This window comes from Sinocyclocheilus anshuiensis, unplaced genomic scaffold, assembly GCF_001515605.1.
Source record: "Sinocyclocheilus anshuiensis isolate Anshui unplaced genomic scaffold, SAMN03320099.WGS_v1.1 scaffold2063, whole genome shotgun sequence".
Lineage (NCBI taxonomy): Eukaryota > Metazoa > Chordata > Actinopteri > Cypriniformes > Cyprinidae > Sinocyclocheilus > Sinocyclocheilus anshuiensis.
The window spans coordinates 22,298-40,376 of record NW_015536681.1 but is presented as its reverse complement, the minus strand read 5'-3'; the positions used below and the strand labels follow the sequence as shown (position 1 = coordinate 40,376).

General features: G+C 38.2%; 1 protein-coding gene across 1 annotated transcript in view; it reads left to right on the top strand.

Annotated features, from left to right (window-relative positions):
* Window positions 1–5,618: 5,618 nt before the first annotated feature.
* Window positions 5,619–18,079, top strand: part of LOC107654461 (centromere-associated protein E-like) — a 28,845-nt gene continuing 16,384 nt past the window's right edge. The window contains exons 1-22 of the mRNA XM_016441533.1: window positions 5,619–5,751; window positions 6,649–6,755; window positions 6,829–6,918; window positions 8,918–9,036; window positions 10,792–10,911; window positions 10,993–11,074; window positions 11,167–11,234; window positions 11,320–11,394; window positions 11,507–11,558; window positions 11,994–12,081; window positions 12,348–12,477; window positions 12,564–12,683; window positions 12,774–12,926; window positions 13,009–13,156; window positions 13,296–13,389; window positions 14,038–14,389; window positions 14,542–14,598; window positions 14,725–14,913; window positions 15,051–15,125; window positions 15,223–15,291; window positions 15,633–15,764; window positions 15,845–16,022. Of these exons, the coding sequence (XP_016297019.1) occupies window positions 5,696–5,751; window positions 6,649–6,755; window positions 6,829–6,918; window positions 8,918–9,036; window positions 10,792–10,911; window positions 10,993–11,074; window positions 11,167–11,234; window positions 11,320–11,394; window positions 11,507–11,558; window positions 11,994–12,081; window positions 12,348–12,477; window positions 12,564–12,683; window positions 12,774–12,926; window positions 13,009–13,156; window positions 13,296–13,389; window positions 14,038–14,389; window positions 14,542–14,598; window positions 14,725–14,913; window positions 15,051–15,125; window positions 15,223–15,291; window positions 15,633–15,764; window positions 15,845–16,022 (2,554 nt within the window). The 5' untranslated portion in view covers window positions 5,619–5,695. The remainder of the gene's footprint in view (window positions 5,752–6,648; window positions 6,756–6,828; window positions 6,919–8,917; window positions 9,037–10,791; window positions 10,912–10,992; window positions 11,075–11,166; window positions 11,235–11,319; window positions 11,395–11,506; window positions 11,559–11,993; window positions 12,082–12,347; window positions 12,478–12,563; window positions 12,684–12,773; window positions 12,927–13,008; window positions 13,157–13,295; window positions 13,390–14,037; window positions 14,390–14,541; window positions 14,599–14,724; window positions 14,914–15,050; window positions 15,126–15,222; window positions 15,292–15,632; window positions 15,765–15,844; window positions 16,023–18,079) is intronic.

Here is an 18,079-nt window from a genome sequence, read left to right as displayed (position 1 = left end):
TCATTATTATAATTATTATTTACTCTTACAGTTACGTGATGCGTTTCTGGTCTCAAATTGTAGCTTTTTACTTCTTAGTTTCTAAATGTGTGAATTTCTGTCATGATGGTTATTTTCCATAACACTGAATGCTGTAACAAAGGTAATAAAGAGTTGGTTATTATTATCAAGTCTCTTTCTGGCTCAGACTGCATTGGTTAAAGCGTATGGGGCTGTCACGTGATGAACGAGTGACTCGAAAAACCCGAAGACTCGAGAGATGAACTAATCAATTCTCTTTCCGGCTCAGACTGCATTGGCTAAACTTATGGGGCTGTCACGTGATGAACGAATGACTCGGAAAAACCCGAAGACAAGAAACAGGTGAACTGCTTGACTAATTCCAGTACAGAACCTATAGGATGTTGCGCATGCGCGACTGAACGAATCACTTCCCGATACGACTCGTTCCTCCCGAGTCACATTAAAGATTCGTTCAAAATGAACGAATCGTTCAAGAACGACCCAACACTACTCAAAGCTAAACGCCTCAGTTGATTGCTGCTTAAGTAGTTCGCTCGTGATGACTGACAGAACTAAATGATTAGGACTCTCCTGGACTTATATTTAGAACGTTTTTTTAAAATGTACCAAATAAAACTGATATAAATCAACACGGATGATATTCGTAAATTATATAATTTCAGACTGACTAGGATAGGCGTTAAAATAAAACAAGAGAGGCGTTCGCTCGCGTCCGGAGTGAACACGGGTAACTTGACAGTAAGAAAATTCTGGGAGACTGAATTTATAAATCTGTAGTTCCATATCGAGACCCAGCTTTAGTGAAAATAAAAGCCGATTCAAAACGCGATGGGTTTGAACTGTTTCTATGGCCGTTCCACCGCTGTTTTGCCAGCGTCTCGAGCACTGTCTCGCGGTAGAGTATAAGTTATGCGAAAAGTTATATTTTAATTTCTGGCTAAATAATAAAAACAATTTTAAAAATAACAAAAAGCTTAAAATGTAATAACAATGCGTTGGTTTTTGTCAGGTCAGTGTTTTCGAGTTTACCTCACGCGTCAGGTAGGCCTAACTACAGACGCAATGTCAAGTGAACATGACTGGAAAGGGAACCAACGGATTTTCACAGTACTTAAAACTAAACTTACCTCTGAATTTCTGTGCTTCGTCTTCAGTGACGTGTTCCAGCTTCTTTCAATTTTTGAAGAAGATCCTCCGTCGACAGCGTCAGACGTGAGACATCGAATAACCGTCGTGCTCTCAAATCTCAATTTTGCGCGCATAAAATGCACCACGCGGGCTATAATCCCATTGGACGACACGAATTTAAAGAAGGCTGGCTGCGAAAATGCGTACTGGAACTTTGAGGCAAAGTAAAAGTACCCCATATAATGTTAAATAATCGTTAAATAGTTTCGTCTACATTGTGCTTTTGCTAAGAAAGATAAGTACCTGTATTTGTTTAACTCTAAATTAAAAGCAAATCTTAAAACAGCTCTTATATCGGTTTAAAATTACAATTAAAATGCAGGCCTACTTTAATACATTTGCTTTATATTTAAAAGTTATTATCTTGATGCTCTGAATAATCATTTAAATGTCATGCGTTTGTATACTGTTCAGAACTAGTCAGTAAAGATGTGGGCTCTTAAATATATTTGGTTATGTTGTGCATCTCTTCCAAATAACCAACAACTCATGAAAATGAATATCTTACTCTATGTTTTAATCTATTTTGGGTGACCGTTTCATACACTTTGGCTTACTCCTTTTGTCACACAAGTGATTGTACCTTTGTTTGGGGATTAAATGGTCCAAACATGGACCCTCTGACAGTTGAAAACATATTTGTACCTTTTTTTTACCCCTAAATGGTACATATGAGTATCCTAAGGTGTAACTATGACCCATTAAGGGTACAACTTCACCATTTGTACCCTAAGTGTTCACAAACACCCCAACCGTACCCTTTTTTCTGACAGTGTAGTCACAAAATCAGAATGACAAGTAGTAACAGGTGATGCATGTACTGTAAATACCAAGATGCCAAGGCCACAAGACTCCAACTCTAAGATGGTACTGATCCAGGTGAGTAATATAAAATCCTTAATGCTTCTTAAATAGTTTCTATTTTAGTCTAATGTGTTTCTCAAGTGTGATGACAATTAACCTCAGTGTGCTGCACCAAAGCTAATTAGAAGCTGTGAAGGTCAAAGTCTCCCCTACTTTATCTTAGCCTTTAGCTATGAAGTGTCACACTTTTGATGGTCACAGCAGCAGAAATATGTGACATGTAGAAAATAGATTGAACGAGACAATCAGACTGGCAGTCTTTTGAACCTCCTCTTTCCTATAAACTCCATATATAACCCCTTTAGGAGTGTCACGCAGCACTTCCTTTCACATTAAACTTTGATGTGTTGAACAATAGAGACCTCGACGGGAGAGCACTGCCTCGTCTATTCTTTCCTGCCTTTTTCATGGCATGTTTATTGTGACAGCCGTTTTTCTCCACGCAGCGTGCATGTTTCACCATGAATGTATGGCCATCAGATCTTGTGTTGTTTGGGTGTGGGGCCGCACACACCTCAAAAACAATTGCTCGCAACAATTGCTCCTCCTGCGGTAGGCCTGAGTGCAAAGCTTCCTGAGTTGAAGAAGAAATCTATTGATGTCAGTTTTGTGAAGGTTTTACTACGCAAAGCGGAGAAAGTAAATATTTTGGCTTGGTGTCACGTCCAGGACACAGTCGCTCTGAAATGAAAGAGGTCTTTGAAAGTCACAGAAGGGAATTGGGAAGAACGTGTTTTACGGTTTGACTCTGCTGATGCGTGGCGCTGAGCATTTTCTAGTTTCATAAAAAAAAAAAAAACTAGAGTGTAACGATTGCCTCAGTTTATTCTTGCTTGGGAAATATGGCTTAAAACATTGTCACCTTGGTTCTTTGGTCCTTGGCCTACTCGTTTAGTATGAGAGGCAATGAAGGCTCTGCAACTTAATGTTGATTCATTAATTCTCTAGATTATTAGTTACAATTTCGATGCTTCGGTTGGAATCGGTGAGTATGAAGACACTCTGTGTTTGGGGGTTCCAAACATTCCAAACTGAGCTTAGAATTCCTTTTAAATTCCAATTAATTATTGAATTTAATTTGAATTTGAATTTTGGCAGCAAACAGGATGTAGAAATGTAATTTGAATTTAAGGAAGTGGATTTAAGATGGATGGATAGACATTTATACAAATGGGTACAGACAGTTAAACTTAGATTAGAGAAGTATATACAAAAAAAAATATGTATCAGATCAGTGTAACTCCTGAAACCGATTTGATTCTGGTTTGTTTCCACATTTATTTGATCCGGTTGGTTGTTGCGTCTAACATAGCTTATAGTATTGTAAGTGATTCTAAGAAATTGCATCTAAATCTGACATTAGCCTTTGCACTGCAGTTATTTCTCTTGAACCGCATGGCAAAACAAGAAACACCTCTTGCTCTGAGCATTTTATGCAATCTTTCTCACAGATGTCAAAGAGATTAACAATTGTAAACAATTGCTGTGCTCGGAGGAAAGGATTTGACCCTTATGAAACTGTGTGCCTGTATGTGTACGTGCGTGATGGTTTTTGTACGCGTCACATTTCATGTGCATCTACAAACGCTCATCCTTATTGTCAGTCATTGTTTTTTGTTCCTTGACCTGATTGAAAGACAGGTAACGTGAATCAGAGTTAATTATAAATTAGCATGTACACGCTGCAGGAAGTATAATAACGCCAACGCCTGTTACTATGTAATGGGTGTTTGTTGACATTGGATGCATTGACACAATCAAAAAACAATGTACATGCTATCTCAAAGACCCCATATTGAAACCTGTATCCTCTAAAGGAGACCTCAACAGAGTTCTGAATGGGTGGCTTAGACAAAGAACAAGGAGGAGGAGAGTATGGACACAAGTGGGCATGGTGGCAGACATCAAGGAGATAAGTTATGCGATTTTAATTTCTTTAATTTCTGGCTAAATAATAAAAACAATTGTTATAATAACAATAAGCTTAAAATTTAAGTTGGTTTTGTTGGTTTTGTCAGGTCAGTGTTTTCGAGTTTACCTCACGCATCAGGTAGGCCTAGCTACAGACGCAATGTCAAGTGAACATGACTGCAAAGGGAACCAACGGATTTTCACAGTACTTAAAACTAAACTTACCTCTGAATTTCTGTGCTTCGTCTTCAGTGACATGTATTCCAGCTTCTTTCAATTTTTGAAGAAGATCCTCCGTCGACAGCGTCAGAAGTGAGACAGCCGTTGATATGGAATAACCGTCGTGCTCGTGCTCAATATCAACTTTGCGCGCATAAAATGCATCGCGCGGGCTATAATCCCATTGGACGACACGAATTTAAAGAAGGCTGGCTGCGAAAATGCGTACTTGAACTTTGAGGCAAAGTAAAAGTACCCCATATAATGTTAAATAAACGTTAAATAGTTTCGTCTACATTGTGCTTTTGCTAAGAAAGATAAGTACCTGTATTTGTTTAACTCTAAATTAAAAGCAAATCTTAAAACAGCTCTTATATCGGTTTAAAATTACAATTAAAATGCAGGCCTACTTTAATACATTTGCTTTATATTTAAAAGTTATTATCTTGATGCTCTGAATAATCAATTAAATGTCATGTGTTTGTGTACTGTTCAGAACTAGTCAGTAAAGATGTGGGCTCTTAAATATATTTGGTTATGTTGTGCATCTCTTCCAAATAACCAACAATTCATGAAAATGAATATCTTACTCTGTTTAATCTATTTTGGGTGACCGTTTCATACACTTTGGCTTACTCCTTTTGTCACACAAGTGATTGTACCTTTGTTTGGGGATTAAATGGTCCAAACATGGACCCTCTGACAGTTGAAAACATATTTGTACCTTTTTTTTACCCCTAAATGGTACATATGAGTATCCTAAGGTGTAACTATGACCCATTAAGGGTACAACTTAACCATTTGTACCCTAAGTGTTCACAAACACCCCAACCGTACCCTTTTTTCTGACAGTGTAACTGCATTACAGGTGGAAGCAGGAGAGATGCCGCTACGTATTAGAGGAAGGGCAGAAGCCCAAGGGAGGAGATGTTAGTCTCACGTCTTAGAATGGGTCACACTGGTTTAAATACAACATTGCACAGAATAGGAAAACATCCCACTGGATTATGCACTTATTGTAATGTACAAGAGACAGTGAAGCATATACTGTTAGACTGCAAAAAATATGAAGAAGATAGGGCAGAATTAAAGGCACAAATGGATGAACAAAGCATGACACTTGAGCATTTATTAGGGAAAGCATCTGGGAGAATACACAATTTATTAATGTTATTTTTGAAAAACAGTGGGTTAAGTGAAAGAATTTAATAGGGATATAGTTTTTTTTTTTTTCCCCTCCACCTCTCCTTTGATATCAGTCTAATGCCCACACTCCAGTCTAGTAGGTGGCGGTAATGCACCTTTGAGATGAGTTGCCAACCGCCATTAAACCTGAAAGAAGAAGAAGAACTCGACGGAAATGGGTGACCGTTGATGCGCGCATGCGCACAGATCGCTGTCCAATGGGAAATTCGGTTGAAATTTGAAATCTCACTGAGCGCTCAGTAAGTCAGTTAGTTTCAGTCAGTTTAGCGTTGATGGAGTGAAAATGACGGAGGAATCCGCAGTAAAAGTGTGCGTTAGAGTCAGACCTCTTATTAAAAGGTAAGAAAAACTTAATATTTAGAGCGTGGAGCTAAATGTAACATAAAACAGCCCTACGTTATTTGCTGATAGAATCTTAGTGGCGGAGCGAACAGATGCATAACTTATAGAAAATGTTGTTTTTATTGTATTTCGGAAGTAAACCTATTCTAAAAACAATGTACTTAAGTGTGTAAAGGTAATTTTAAGCTAAAAAAAAAGTCTTAAGAGATTTTTAAAAAGTTTATTAGTGAAGGAATGACGAGTTATCTAATGACATCCTCTTAAATCGATACAAAAGGTTGTTTGTTATGTTTCTGAAGTAAACCTATTTTAAAAAACAGAATAGAAACCGTAAAATGTTAGAATATTATGCTAGTCAATAATAATATCTTCATATTTTGCTGGTTTACCAGGTTTTAGAATTACTGACAAGTCTGTCAGTCACCATACAGCTCATTTATTACATTAACCCTCATAATGCATTCAAAATATGTATAACGTTACGATTTTCGGGTCCGTTTGGACCCAATCGTTATTTTATAAAACCGTCATAAATGAATAATTCATATTTTTTAACTAAACCCATTGTGTCTGATCAGCAACTTCTCATTAGTGCAGTAGTGTGTAAATTTTAATGTAACGTTATATATATGTCTGTGCATGTATATACATCTAAATTTATGAATCCTATTTATTTCTAACAAAACAAAAAATATTACTCTTAAAAGTTCTGAAACTAAATAAATTATTTTTACTTTCATAAACTTTCAGTTTGAAAACTATGCGGTTTTTAGAATTTTTTTATGCATCTCTTCCTGGTCAAAACGGACCTGAATGCATTATGATGGTTAATGCTCTGTTTAACGTTGATTCTCAAACTCAACAATAATCTAATGATGATACTGATGATTTAAGGGAGGAGTCTGAAAGCCCAGAGCCAGTGCAGCTCTACTGGAGAGCCGACAAACAGGCCATCCATCAGCTGGATGATGATGGAGCTCAAACTAAGAGCTACAGCTTCGGTGAGTTGAACATCAGCGGATCTTCACTGGCCAGTAGAGCCGTGCTTTATGTTCTGATCTTCATGTGTTTCAGACCGTGTGTTCAGTGCTGAAGAGACCACTGCTCAGCTCTACCAGGACATTGCAAAGCCACTGGTCGTGTCAGCAGTTGAAGGCTATAACGGTGAGTCCAGAAATCAGAGTAATTACAATTTATTCTGAAAGGTACTTTATGTATCCTTCGAAAAGCATGCTTAGTGCAATATCGGGCAAACAAGTCAACAAAACCGTACATGTTGCAATTAGGCCTGGGCGATAAAACTATCGATATTTATCGACGGTACACCTTCTTCGATAACGATAGAAAAAATGTTCGGTATAGGCAGGTGCTATGAGTGACGCAGACAGCACACACGAACACATGCAGAAATTAGTGCTGTGCCTGCCTGTGATGAGGAGATTGTGAATAAAGAAAGTCACCATACAGCTCATTTATTACATTAACCCTCATAATGCATTCAAAATATGTATAACGTTACGATTTTCGGGTCCGTTTGGACCCAATCGTTATTTTATAAAACCGTCATAAATGAATAATTCATATTTTTTAACTAAACCCATTGTGTCTGATCAGCAACTTCTCATTAGTGCAGTAGTGTGTAAATTTTAATGTAACGTTATATATATGTCTGTGCATGTATATACATCTAAATTTATGAATCCTATTTATTTCTAACAAAACAAAAAATATTACTCTTAAAAGTTCTGAAACTAAATAAATTATTTTTACTTTCATAAACTTTCAGTTTGAAAACTATGCGGTTTTTAGAATTTTTTTATGCATCTCTTCCTGGTCAAAACGGACCTGAATGCATTATGATGGTTAATGCTCTGTTTAACGTTGATTCTCAAACTCAACAATAATCTAATGATGATACTGATGATTTAAGGGAGGAGTCTGAAAGCCCAGAGCCAGTGCAGCTCTACTGGAGAGCCGACAAACAGGCCATCCATCAGCTGGATGATGATGGAGCTCAAACTAAGAGCTACAGCTTCGGTGAGTTGAACATCAGCGGATCTTCACTGGCCAGTAGAGCCGTGCTTTATGTTCTGATCTTCATGTGTTTCAGACCGTGTGTTCAGTGCTGAAGAGACCACTGCTCAGCTCTACCAGGACATTGCAAAGCCACTGGTCGTGTCAGCAGTTGAAGGCTATAACGGTGAGTCCAGAAATCAGAGTAATTACAATTTATTCTGAAAGGTACTTTATGTATCCTTCGAAAAGCATGCTTAGTGCAATATCGGGCAAACAAGTCAACAAAACCGTACATGTTGCAATTAGGCCTGGGCGATAAAACTATCGATATTTATCGACGGTACACCTTCTTCGATAACGATAGAAAAAATGTTCGGTATAGGCAGGTGCTATGAGTGACGCAGACAGCACACACGAACACATGCAGAAATTAGTGCTGTGCCTGCCTGTGATGAGGAGATTGTGAATAAAGAATGAATATTAGTCGAATTTAAAATAAACATTTGCATTTTAATGTTAGGTGTGCATCAGGGAGCGTCATTAGTTGAGCGCGAGATGTGATAATAATGATGTAAGTGACGTTTCATTTTAATGTTTTGTTAGTCTAGCCCACGAGACGCGCCGCTGCTGCGTTATTCATTCAAAATATTCGAGAAATATAGAAGCTCAATGCGGAGAAGATCTTGATTAGGTTAAAACCGAAACCAAGCCATTCACACACAGCGCATATTCAGCGCATTTTTTAGATGGACAAGACTGCTGAGATATTTGTTTAATTTTTATTTTGTGTGTGATTGTTAAAACAAACATTTTTTGTTGTTTGTCTCAATAAATTGGGTTAATTTAAAAATACAGTGGTTAAAAAAAAAAAAATTCTATTGCTCTGTTTAAAAAAAGGTTATTAAAAAATGTAAATAATTATCAATACCGAACGATATGAAACATTATATCGTTAATAAATTTTTTAGCTGTATCGCCCAGCCCTAGTTGCAAATGCATACAAAAAAAATACAGAAAATAAAAATGTATATATTGTGTATTTTATGTAGTGTATATATGATCACAATATACATAGATATGATTTGTACTTACGTATTTCATTTGCTTGGTCACTGTTGATTCTTAATGCATAATCTCCTATTTTCAGGCACGATATTTGCCTACGGACAGACGTCTTCTGGAAAGACCTTCACCATGATGGGAAGTGAACATAACCCTGGAGTGATTCCTCTTGCCATGGCTGATGTCTTCAAAACTATTAAAAATGTAAGTGCTTGCAAGTCTTCCTGGCATCAAATAACATTTTTTTTTTTTAATTTCTATGACACAACATTTGAGATCTGAGTGCTCCTCCAGAGGAACCCTTTTACAGTGCATAACAGCTTCTATTTCAGTCTTTTCCCCACACAAATGATTAAATGAATAGTGTACCTAAATGTACATTTTCAGCTAATTTTAATTTTTAAGTGAAATATTCCTTTAATAATCAGTGTATGGCGTTATTTTAATGACAAATGTCCAGAGCGCATTATTGTAGCCCAAAAGCACATAAATATAATGCGTGAGCGCAAATCTCTCTGCTCGTACGCGGATTTCCTTTGCTCTCGCACAAAACCGGACGCGCGCGCTCAGATAGACGCTGCTCTCACCCAGAGAGAGTGCGCGCACTTAAAACGTGTCTCTCCTCTCCCTCAAACTGTGTCCTGTGCACTCACAAATCTCTATGCTCATGGGCTAGATATTCTTTTCGCACCTGAATTAAACGTCAAAAGTTATCAACCAATCAGATGTGAAAGATGGATCTGTAATTTCTTTACAATTTAATACTACTTAGTAGGCTATAATCCCAACACAAGCATTGACTAGAGCGGCCGCGATCAGCTCCGGTTCCAGTGTCTGAGCCGTGGCGCCCCGCAGATTTGTGCAGAGCGGAGCACGAGTGAATGCGGTCATTCCTTCCTCTGTACTACTAGTTTTAATGCGAATAAACATGACTGAACATCTCATGCCTCATGTAATTGCTCAATCAGTGTTTCAACCGCGGAAAGACATCAACAGTCATATAACTGTATATTCACTGTTTTAGAGGAGAGTGCCATTGAATGTGTAGCTAATATGAAGTGGGTTTTCATGAAAAACAATCTAACTAAAATCAGAACTGAAAACAAACACTGGATAAAAAAAACTCTCAATAAATGTCCAAACAGCGATGCTATCAGAACATTTATTGTGATATTAGAAATCATTCGGGTGCTTGGATGATTTGGAAATAACCTAGTTTAACAGTTTGGTCAAACCTCTCTACATGATTTATCTAAACACAAACAAAAAAGCATATGAAGTTCTTGTGGTCATATGTATTGTGTACTTGGATTGATACACAATACTTAAGATACGTAATACTTAATACCGATACTTAAGATTTGGAGACCAAATATAACACTATAATGAATTTCTCATATTTGTCATGCACTATATTATATTCTATGCGTTTAATGCATTTGTAAAGTACTTTACAGAGAGATGCATATGTGCATTCACAGAAAAGAACAAAATACAAACATAAAAGAGATAAAGTGGGCCTAGTTAAACAATGTACAATAACCAGTTTATATATAGTTTAAATACAACAACAAAAAAAATCAAGGAAAGGCCCTGACCAGATCTGTTTTGAGACTACTTTTTAAAAGTGCATAATAACTTTTGACAACGTTTAATTCAGGTGTGAAAATAATTAATATCTAGCGCATGAGCATAAAGAGATTTGTGAGTGCGCAGGACACAGTTTGAGGGAGAGGAGAGACACGTTTTAAGTGCGTGCACATTTTTAAATGTTTTGTGCGAGAGCAAAGGAAATCCGCATGCGAGCGGAGCGATTCGCACTCGCGCATTATATTTATGTGCTTTCGCGCTACAATAATGCACTCTCGACATTTGTCATTAAAATAATGCCATATCAGTGTCTTTTTCATTCTATATCAGTGGAATAAACCATAGTTTTATTTCTTTGCATCTATCTAGTGTCCAAAGAAGGAGTTTCTCCTGCGTGTGAGCTACATGGAAATCTACAATGAAACAGTCACAGATTTGCTCTGCGAGAGCTGGAAAAGAAAACCTCTGGAAATTCGTGAAGGGAACTACGTAAGTTGTTCATCTTTCACTGGACTCACACTGGAGATTTGAAAGTAGTTTTAGCTCTTAACCTGCCAACTGTGTCCTCAGAAAAACGTGTACGTGGCTGATCTGACGGAAGAGCTGGTGACGTCTCCGGAACAAGCCCTGTCCTGGATCACCAAAGGAGAAAGTAAAGTTGCATTCACTGATCGTCCGCCATTCTTTATATTTTTGGTATACTGGAACCAGGAACTTATTTCTTCATCACTTTTTTTCGTACAGAAAACAGACATTATGGAAAAACAAAAATGAACCAGCGTAGCAGCCGCTCTCACACCATCTTCCGCATGGTAAGAAGCATGATGAACTGGAGTGTGTTTGGAATCTGATTTAGTGTTCATCTCTGAAGCGTCTCGTTTATTTTGTCCACGTCAGATCTTGGAGAGTCGTGAGAGAAGTGACCCGGTGTCCAGTGAAAACGCTGATGGAGCCATCATTGTGTCACACTTGGTGAGCTCAAAACAAACCAGGAACCGTTGGTGTGATTTCATTCACTGATGTAATTTAGATAAGCAGCATTTAATATGTTTAGTCAGTTTATTGTTGTTTCCTGTTCCTGTAGAACTTGGTGGATCTTGCTGGTGCTGAACGGGCGAGTCAAACAGGAGCTGAGGGTAACGATTTATTCTTTTCTTTTTTTCTTTTCTTTTAGTCTGTTGCGTTTAACCCTTATAAGATTTTACTGATTTTGATTTCCTTTTTTATGAATTGATTAATTAATTTATTATGATTTTTAATAAAGATGGTTTCCTCAATCTGAGAAGTTCAAAAGTTGGTGATTTTTAGATATGCAATTTGAGCAAAAAATGGACTTTCAATAATTGTTAAGTGGGCATTAAAAAAGTCGCACTTCGCCTGTTTGCGGTCAAAATTGACTGACCACAGGAAGTTATTGGGAGCAATTGAGTAAACATCTAGAATTATTTAATATATCATAGAATTGTTTACAGTTAAAGTGTGAGCCTTTTTTGAAAAGCTGTTTAATGAATGCAGTGAATTTGGGTAATTTTTTGGTCTGTTAAAACCTCTCTCTTGTTCCTCCATTTCAGGAGCCCGCTTTAAAGAAGGGTGCAACATAAACCGCAGTTTGTTCACTCTCGGTCAAGTCATTAAGAAATTATCCGATGAGAGTCAGAAGTGAGTTATTTCATGACTTACCATGGGAAGTTTTACCATCGTTTGATTAGTGCTGCTGGGCGGTATGACCAAAAATTTATATCACAGTATTTTTCAATAAGCGACATACTTAAGCGACGTATTGCGGTATTTTAAAAATTCATATCATAACAAAAATAAACACCGGTATTTGGTATGAACCGGTATACCGCCCAGCACTACGTTGAATCTGTTTTTGGTCAAGCTGTAGCTAAAACGTAATGTCTTGTTTCTGTTCCATCCAAAAGGGGCTTCTTAAATTACAGAGACAGTAAACTGACCCGGATCCTTCAGAACTCTTTGGGTGGCAATGCCAAAACTGTTATTATTTGCACCATCACCCCAGCCACTGTCGACGAGACAGTCAGCACTTTACAGGTATGAGAGAAGACCTTTTTTACTCTTATTCTGGATTGATTTGGGTAGAGGTATTGAATTTCTTTGGGTTCTTACTGTGGTTAAAGTTTGCTAGTGCTGCCAAGCGCATGAAGAACGACCCTCACGTCACAGAGGTCTCTGATGAAGGAGCTCTCTTGAGAAGATACCGCAATGAGATTGTTGATCTCAAACGACGTCTGCAAGAGGTGAGGATGTGGTTCACTTATTTGACAATCATCCAGCAATAACATGGCCCATCATCTCCTCACATTATTGTTTTCCAACTCATTTCACAGGTTTCCTCTGTCACGCAAACAACTGCGACCGAGCGAGAATCCCTGTGTCAGCTTCTGCAGGAGAAAGACCAGCTCCGGAGAGAGCAGGAGGACAGGATTAAGAACCTAACCAAGCTACTAGTAACTGCCTCAAATGTGGCCCTAGTCCCTAAAGTAACGGATTTCACTAGTTTTAACACTAGTAAACCTCAGTGTTAGTGAAGTCGATGGATCTGATTGTTGTTTAACTGTAAAGGTTCCAAAGAGGAGAGTGACGTGGGGTGGGAAGCTGCTGAGGTCTGCTCGTCTTCTGAATGATGATCTCGGTGTGAGTGACATGAGTTTCGCAGAGACGTACATCAAGAAGAGAAGAGCTGACTGCTCTCTGCCCAATGAGGGAGAGGGTATGACTGTCTTATCATTGGAGAAACTTAGCTTTACGTGCACTTGCAAATTATAATCCAGTAGGTGTGTAGCATGTAAACGAAAAAAAAAACTGGTCAGTGTTACTGTCCAAACTGCTCAGTTTTAATTTATGTACAGATGTGGATGAGTTTGACAGCCGGTTTGATTTCACTGCTCTGGAGGAACCCGACATGGAAATGAGCAGCATCACTGTCCGCAGCTCCTCTGAAGGGTGAGGACTCCATTAGTCTCACTACTGTCTCAGAATTGCTTTTACACTCAAAATAGGCTATTTAAATGCTTACCTAGTTTTGTTTACTGCTAAAAATGAACATTCAGGTGGGGACCGTTTTTGTATATAAACTTCAGTGAATAAATAATACATCATGTTGTGTCTTCTGACAAACTTTTCCATGCATAATTTGATTATTTTATGTGGGCAGAAATAAATGGAGCCGTGAAATCACTTACAGTAGGGCTGCGTGATAAATCGCATGCGATATTTAACGCGCATCTTATCAGTAAAGCCGGTTCTGTAATCAGCGGTAAATCTGATTACAGAACCGGCTTTCTGACAAGATGCGCGTTAAATATCGCATGCGATTTATCGTGCAGCCCTAACTTACAGTATTGCACAGGTCTGATCACGTTTTCATCATTGCATCATTTGCCGTTAGTTGAATTTGAATTGAACTTATTTATCAGGATAAACGCCTTGAGATGTCATCTCGTTTTCAAGGGGGTCCCAACATATCACAATCATTAAAAAAATAAAAACAATCTGCTAAATGCACTCATCAATTAATCAACTAACAGATCAGTTTTTTTTTAGGTGTGTGGTCTGTCTGATGACAATTAATGACAGTCTCCTCTCCTTCAGGAGTCATTTCTTGGACTCGCCCCGAGCGAGCGAGCTGACGTTGAAGGTGGCGTCTCTAGAGCGTCAGCTGGAAGCAGAAACTCAGTGCAAACAGAGAGCAGAGGAGATGAGCACTGAACTCCAGCTGAAGATCTCTGAGTTGCAGAACAAGCTGGAGGCTCAAGCCACACCATCAGAGGAGAAGACAATCTCTCAGCTGGAGAAACAGATGGAGGCATTGCAGAGTCGAATGGAGAAGGAGGTTCAGGAGAAACAGAAGGCTCAGGAGGAAACCTCCTCACTGGAACTGAAGGTGGCAGAGCTGGCGAAAACTTCAGAAGCCCTGCTGCACTCACAGCACACATGTGAACAGGTACAACAGCTGTTGTACAAGCAGCTCTTGGTTTGTATTTGAGGTTGGACAGGTATTTGCCCATCCTCTTTGAATAACAGTGATGGGTTTTTTAAACATCTCTTTCTTCTGACCATGAATATTGATAAAAAAAAAAACTGTGTTCTGTTTAGCTAAAAAAAGATCTGGAAGAGGCCATTCAGTTCTGTGAGACCCTTGGATTTGAGAAAGTGAGTGAACAACAATATCCTGCATTTTTCTTTGGCCTGTTAAATGTACTTTTTCATTTGGAAATGCCTCATGTTACAGTAGTAAAATGGGTTTGTGAATGCCATTTTGAAAATTATTTTATAAAGGATGCTGTTATTGCCGAACGAGACCTGATCAAATACACGCTTCAACTGATAACTGAAGATCTGGAGAGTCTGAAGGCAGAGAAAGACTCTCTTCAGAAAGATAAAGATGCTCTGCAGAAGGACATCGATGAGAGAAAAGATGCAGATGAGTTTGAGAAACTAGAGCAGGAGAGCAAGAGAGAGTATGAGGTGATCACATCAAAGCTTTAAAACGTGAAATTCTCACTTGGATTATTATTCTTCCCAATACTAAGACAATGTCTCCACATGTTTTTCTGATAATCCGTGTCTGACAGCTCATAATATTTTAATTCCTCTCCATACAGAGAGAATTGGAGGCTGAAAACTCCAAACTGCAGCACGATTTACAACATTCAGAAGACAAGATCCAAAAGCTGAAGGTCTGTTCATGCTCACTTGATGTATGTCATGTAGATGGACTCAGTGCTGCTCTTAAAGACCAAAGGTGATATATGAACATACTGTTGTGCTCCATAGGCTGACCTGGCGATGATGTCATCGGAGCTTCAGAAGAAGACAGACCTGACTACTGAGCTACGGAGTTTTGTACGTCACTGAATCACTGCACTTTTATATACTGGTTGTGTATTTACTGGTTTATTTACTTTTATTGACTGGGTTTTCAGTGTCTGATGCTGACATCTGGAGAGAATGTTTGGCCATGGAAACTTTATTTATGCAATATTTATTAACATTTGCACAATTCTCTTTCCCCCTATGCATTGACAAGACCGTATGTTGACTCTAGAAACGACACAATGTGGAGGCGTATGGATGTGGATTCTCAAAGCAGATCTATATGCAGATATTTATATTAACTCTGCTTTCCTGTGGCTACAAATGTTCTGTATTGTTTTTCCCATATTATACTATATTGCATTCTGCAGAGTGACAAGGATCTTGTCCAGGAAGTGACACGTCTACGGCGCTCTCTTGACGATGCTGAGGGTCTCAGTTTGGAGACCAAGAAAGAATGGGCCTTCCTGCGAACTGAGAACATCTCCCTCAAAGAGAGAGATGTGAGTAGAGTGAAGCTCTAGGGGAGATCAGGGTGTGCAGGTCATAAGTAATTTATTTTGTGTGACTCTGCTTCAATCAGGCAACCCTGACTACAGGCTATGAGAAGATGGAAGCTGAGGTGAAGATGCTTCAGGACAAGCTGGAGCAGGAGAAGTCTCGCTTCAAGAAGATGCAAACGGATCTTCAGAAAGAACTAATGGGTGCTTTCGATGAGAATACCAAACTAACTGCTCTTCTGGATGGAAAAGTACCAAAAAGTAAGTGAAGAACATATAGAGGGACATCATGATCTGAAGTCAACATGAAATCTAAACTGACTGCTTGTACAGTACTCTCTAAATTCATGTTTACGTTTGAATTGTGAACAATTCACAATGATCATCAGAACGTTTGAAATGCTGATGTTTAAGGAAAATTTAACCAGCCTTAAGGGGATTTTTTTTTGTCCATCCATTGAAAGTCAGATTAATTCATTTTCAAGCTTTAAAAGGCGCATAAAGACATTTTCAAATGAAATCCATATGAATCAAGTAACTTAATCCAAGTCTTCTGAAGAGACTGAATCACTTTTTATGACAAACAGATTTAATTTAGTTTTTTTTTTCACATATAAACAATGATCAATGCATGTGCATAAAGCACATTAGATACAGTAAATGGAATCGCAACCATGTGAGCTTGATGTGCAAAAACCATTGAGGTTTGTTGACTTGGATTTAAAATACTCAATTCATATGGATTACTTGTACTGTCTCTGTGCTTTCTTTATCTGACTTTCAATGGTTGGACAAAAATGATGAAATGAAAATTAGAAATATCTTTGTGGTCTGAAGATGAACAAAAATCTTATGGGTTTGAACTAGGGATGGGCATGAGTACTTGGACGTGACAGCACGATCGATCATGAAAACGATGATCGTCCTGATTTTAAAATATATATTTCTCTTTTGGGCGGTATCTGAGGTCTGATTTGTTAGTGTTAGACAGCATGCCTTCCAGACCGGCGAAATAAAGTGAAACTGGATTTGAAAGGCCACATTGATGCCTGGAATCACTTTGTTCATGAAATACAGTGAAAGATGTGCAGCGCCAGTCTGTCAAATATGTAACAATATAATGAGAACAGGATTGTAATAGGATGTTGTAAATTCTCTGTGCTTTAGTTGACTGTTTTTCAGCGCGCTGTTAAGGGAGGAGTGCAAGGCCTGAATTTCGTTGTGGAAAATTGGGTGAATTCCCCCTTTAGGTGGCTCTTATGGGGGATTTTTTTAATTTGAGGGGGAGTTAGGGGATTTTTTAGACATATTTTTAAACTTCCGAAACGAAATTAAGTTGGTGATTCATATTTATATAGCGAGGAAGAATCAAGTTCACATGCGCGTTCACGTCCTTTTGTGCAGATGTAAGTTGTAAATAGGTATTTATCTGATTATTCTAATATAGGATGCATTTGTCTGAGTTTATTAACCCACTAGCGAAGTGCTGCAGTGTGGTTTTATTCAGTTTCAGCTCAAATGCAATACCTGATATTATTGACTATCATTGGGTTGTTTGATACGGTCTTATTGCTTTGATGTTTCTTTTTCAAAAACATTTATATTATTAATGCAGCACTGTTTTTTTTCCTCGTAATATTTTTTCAACAGTAGGCATATACATAACATTATAACAAAAACACTATAGGATGTTGTGAATTCTTTTTGCTTTCCTTGCCCATGTTTCAGCATGCTGCTATGAGAAGAGCGCATCCACAGCGGGAGTTACACTCTCTGGATATATCACATAACTTATGCATTATTTTGTGCAGATAGAAGTTGTAATGTTACGTTTATGTTGCGTTTCTAGGATATTTGATTAATCTCATAGGATGTGCCGTGAAACCGGTATAATTTTGAAAAATACCGTGATATACATTTTTGGGCATACCGCCCAGCACTAGGATGTGGCATAGAACAGGCTTCGGTTTACTGGAGTTCATCTCTTCAGCTTCACCTCATGCAGCTACTCCTTTTAGATGTTTCTTTTTTCGATAACATTAATGCATCATAATCTAGCAGTATTATTTTTTCTAGTCATATGGTCATGGTTTTATGTCATTTTTATTTAAAGTCAAAGTCACTTTTATTGTCACATCACCACGGTGTCTGTAAACAGAGCGCCGGCGTTCAAGAACTCAAAGTCCGGTTTGCGTTGCGCGACGTAGGAGCCAATGTTTAAAAGCGTGTGTCTATCGTAGACAGTTATACTAACAACATCCAACACGTAGAACAACAAAATAACAAGTAAAACAAACGAAAAACTGCAGAGTTTTCTC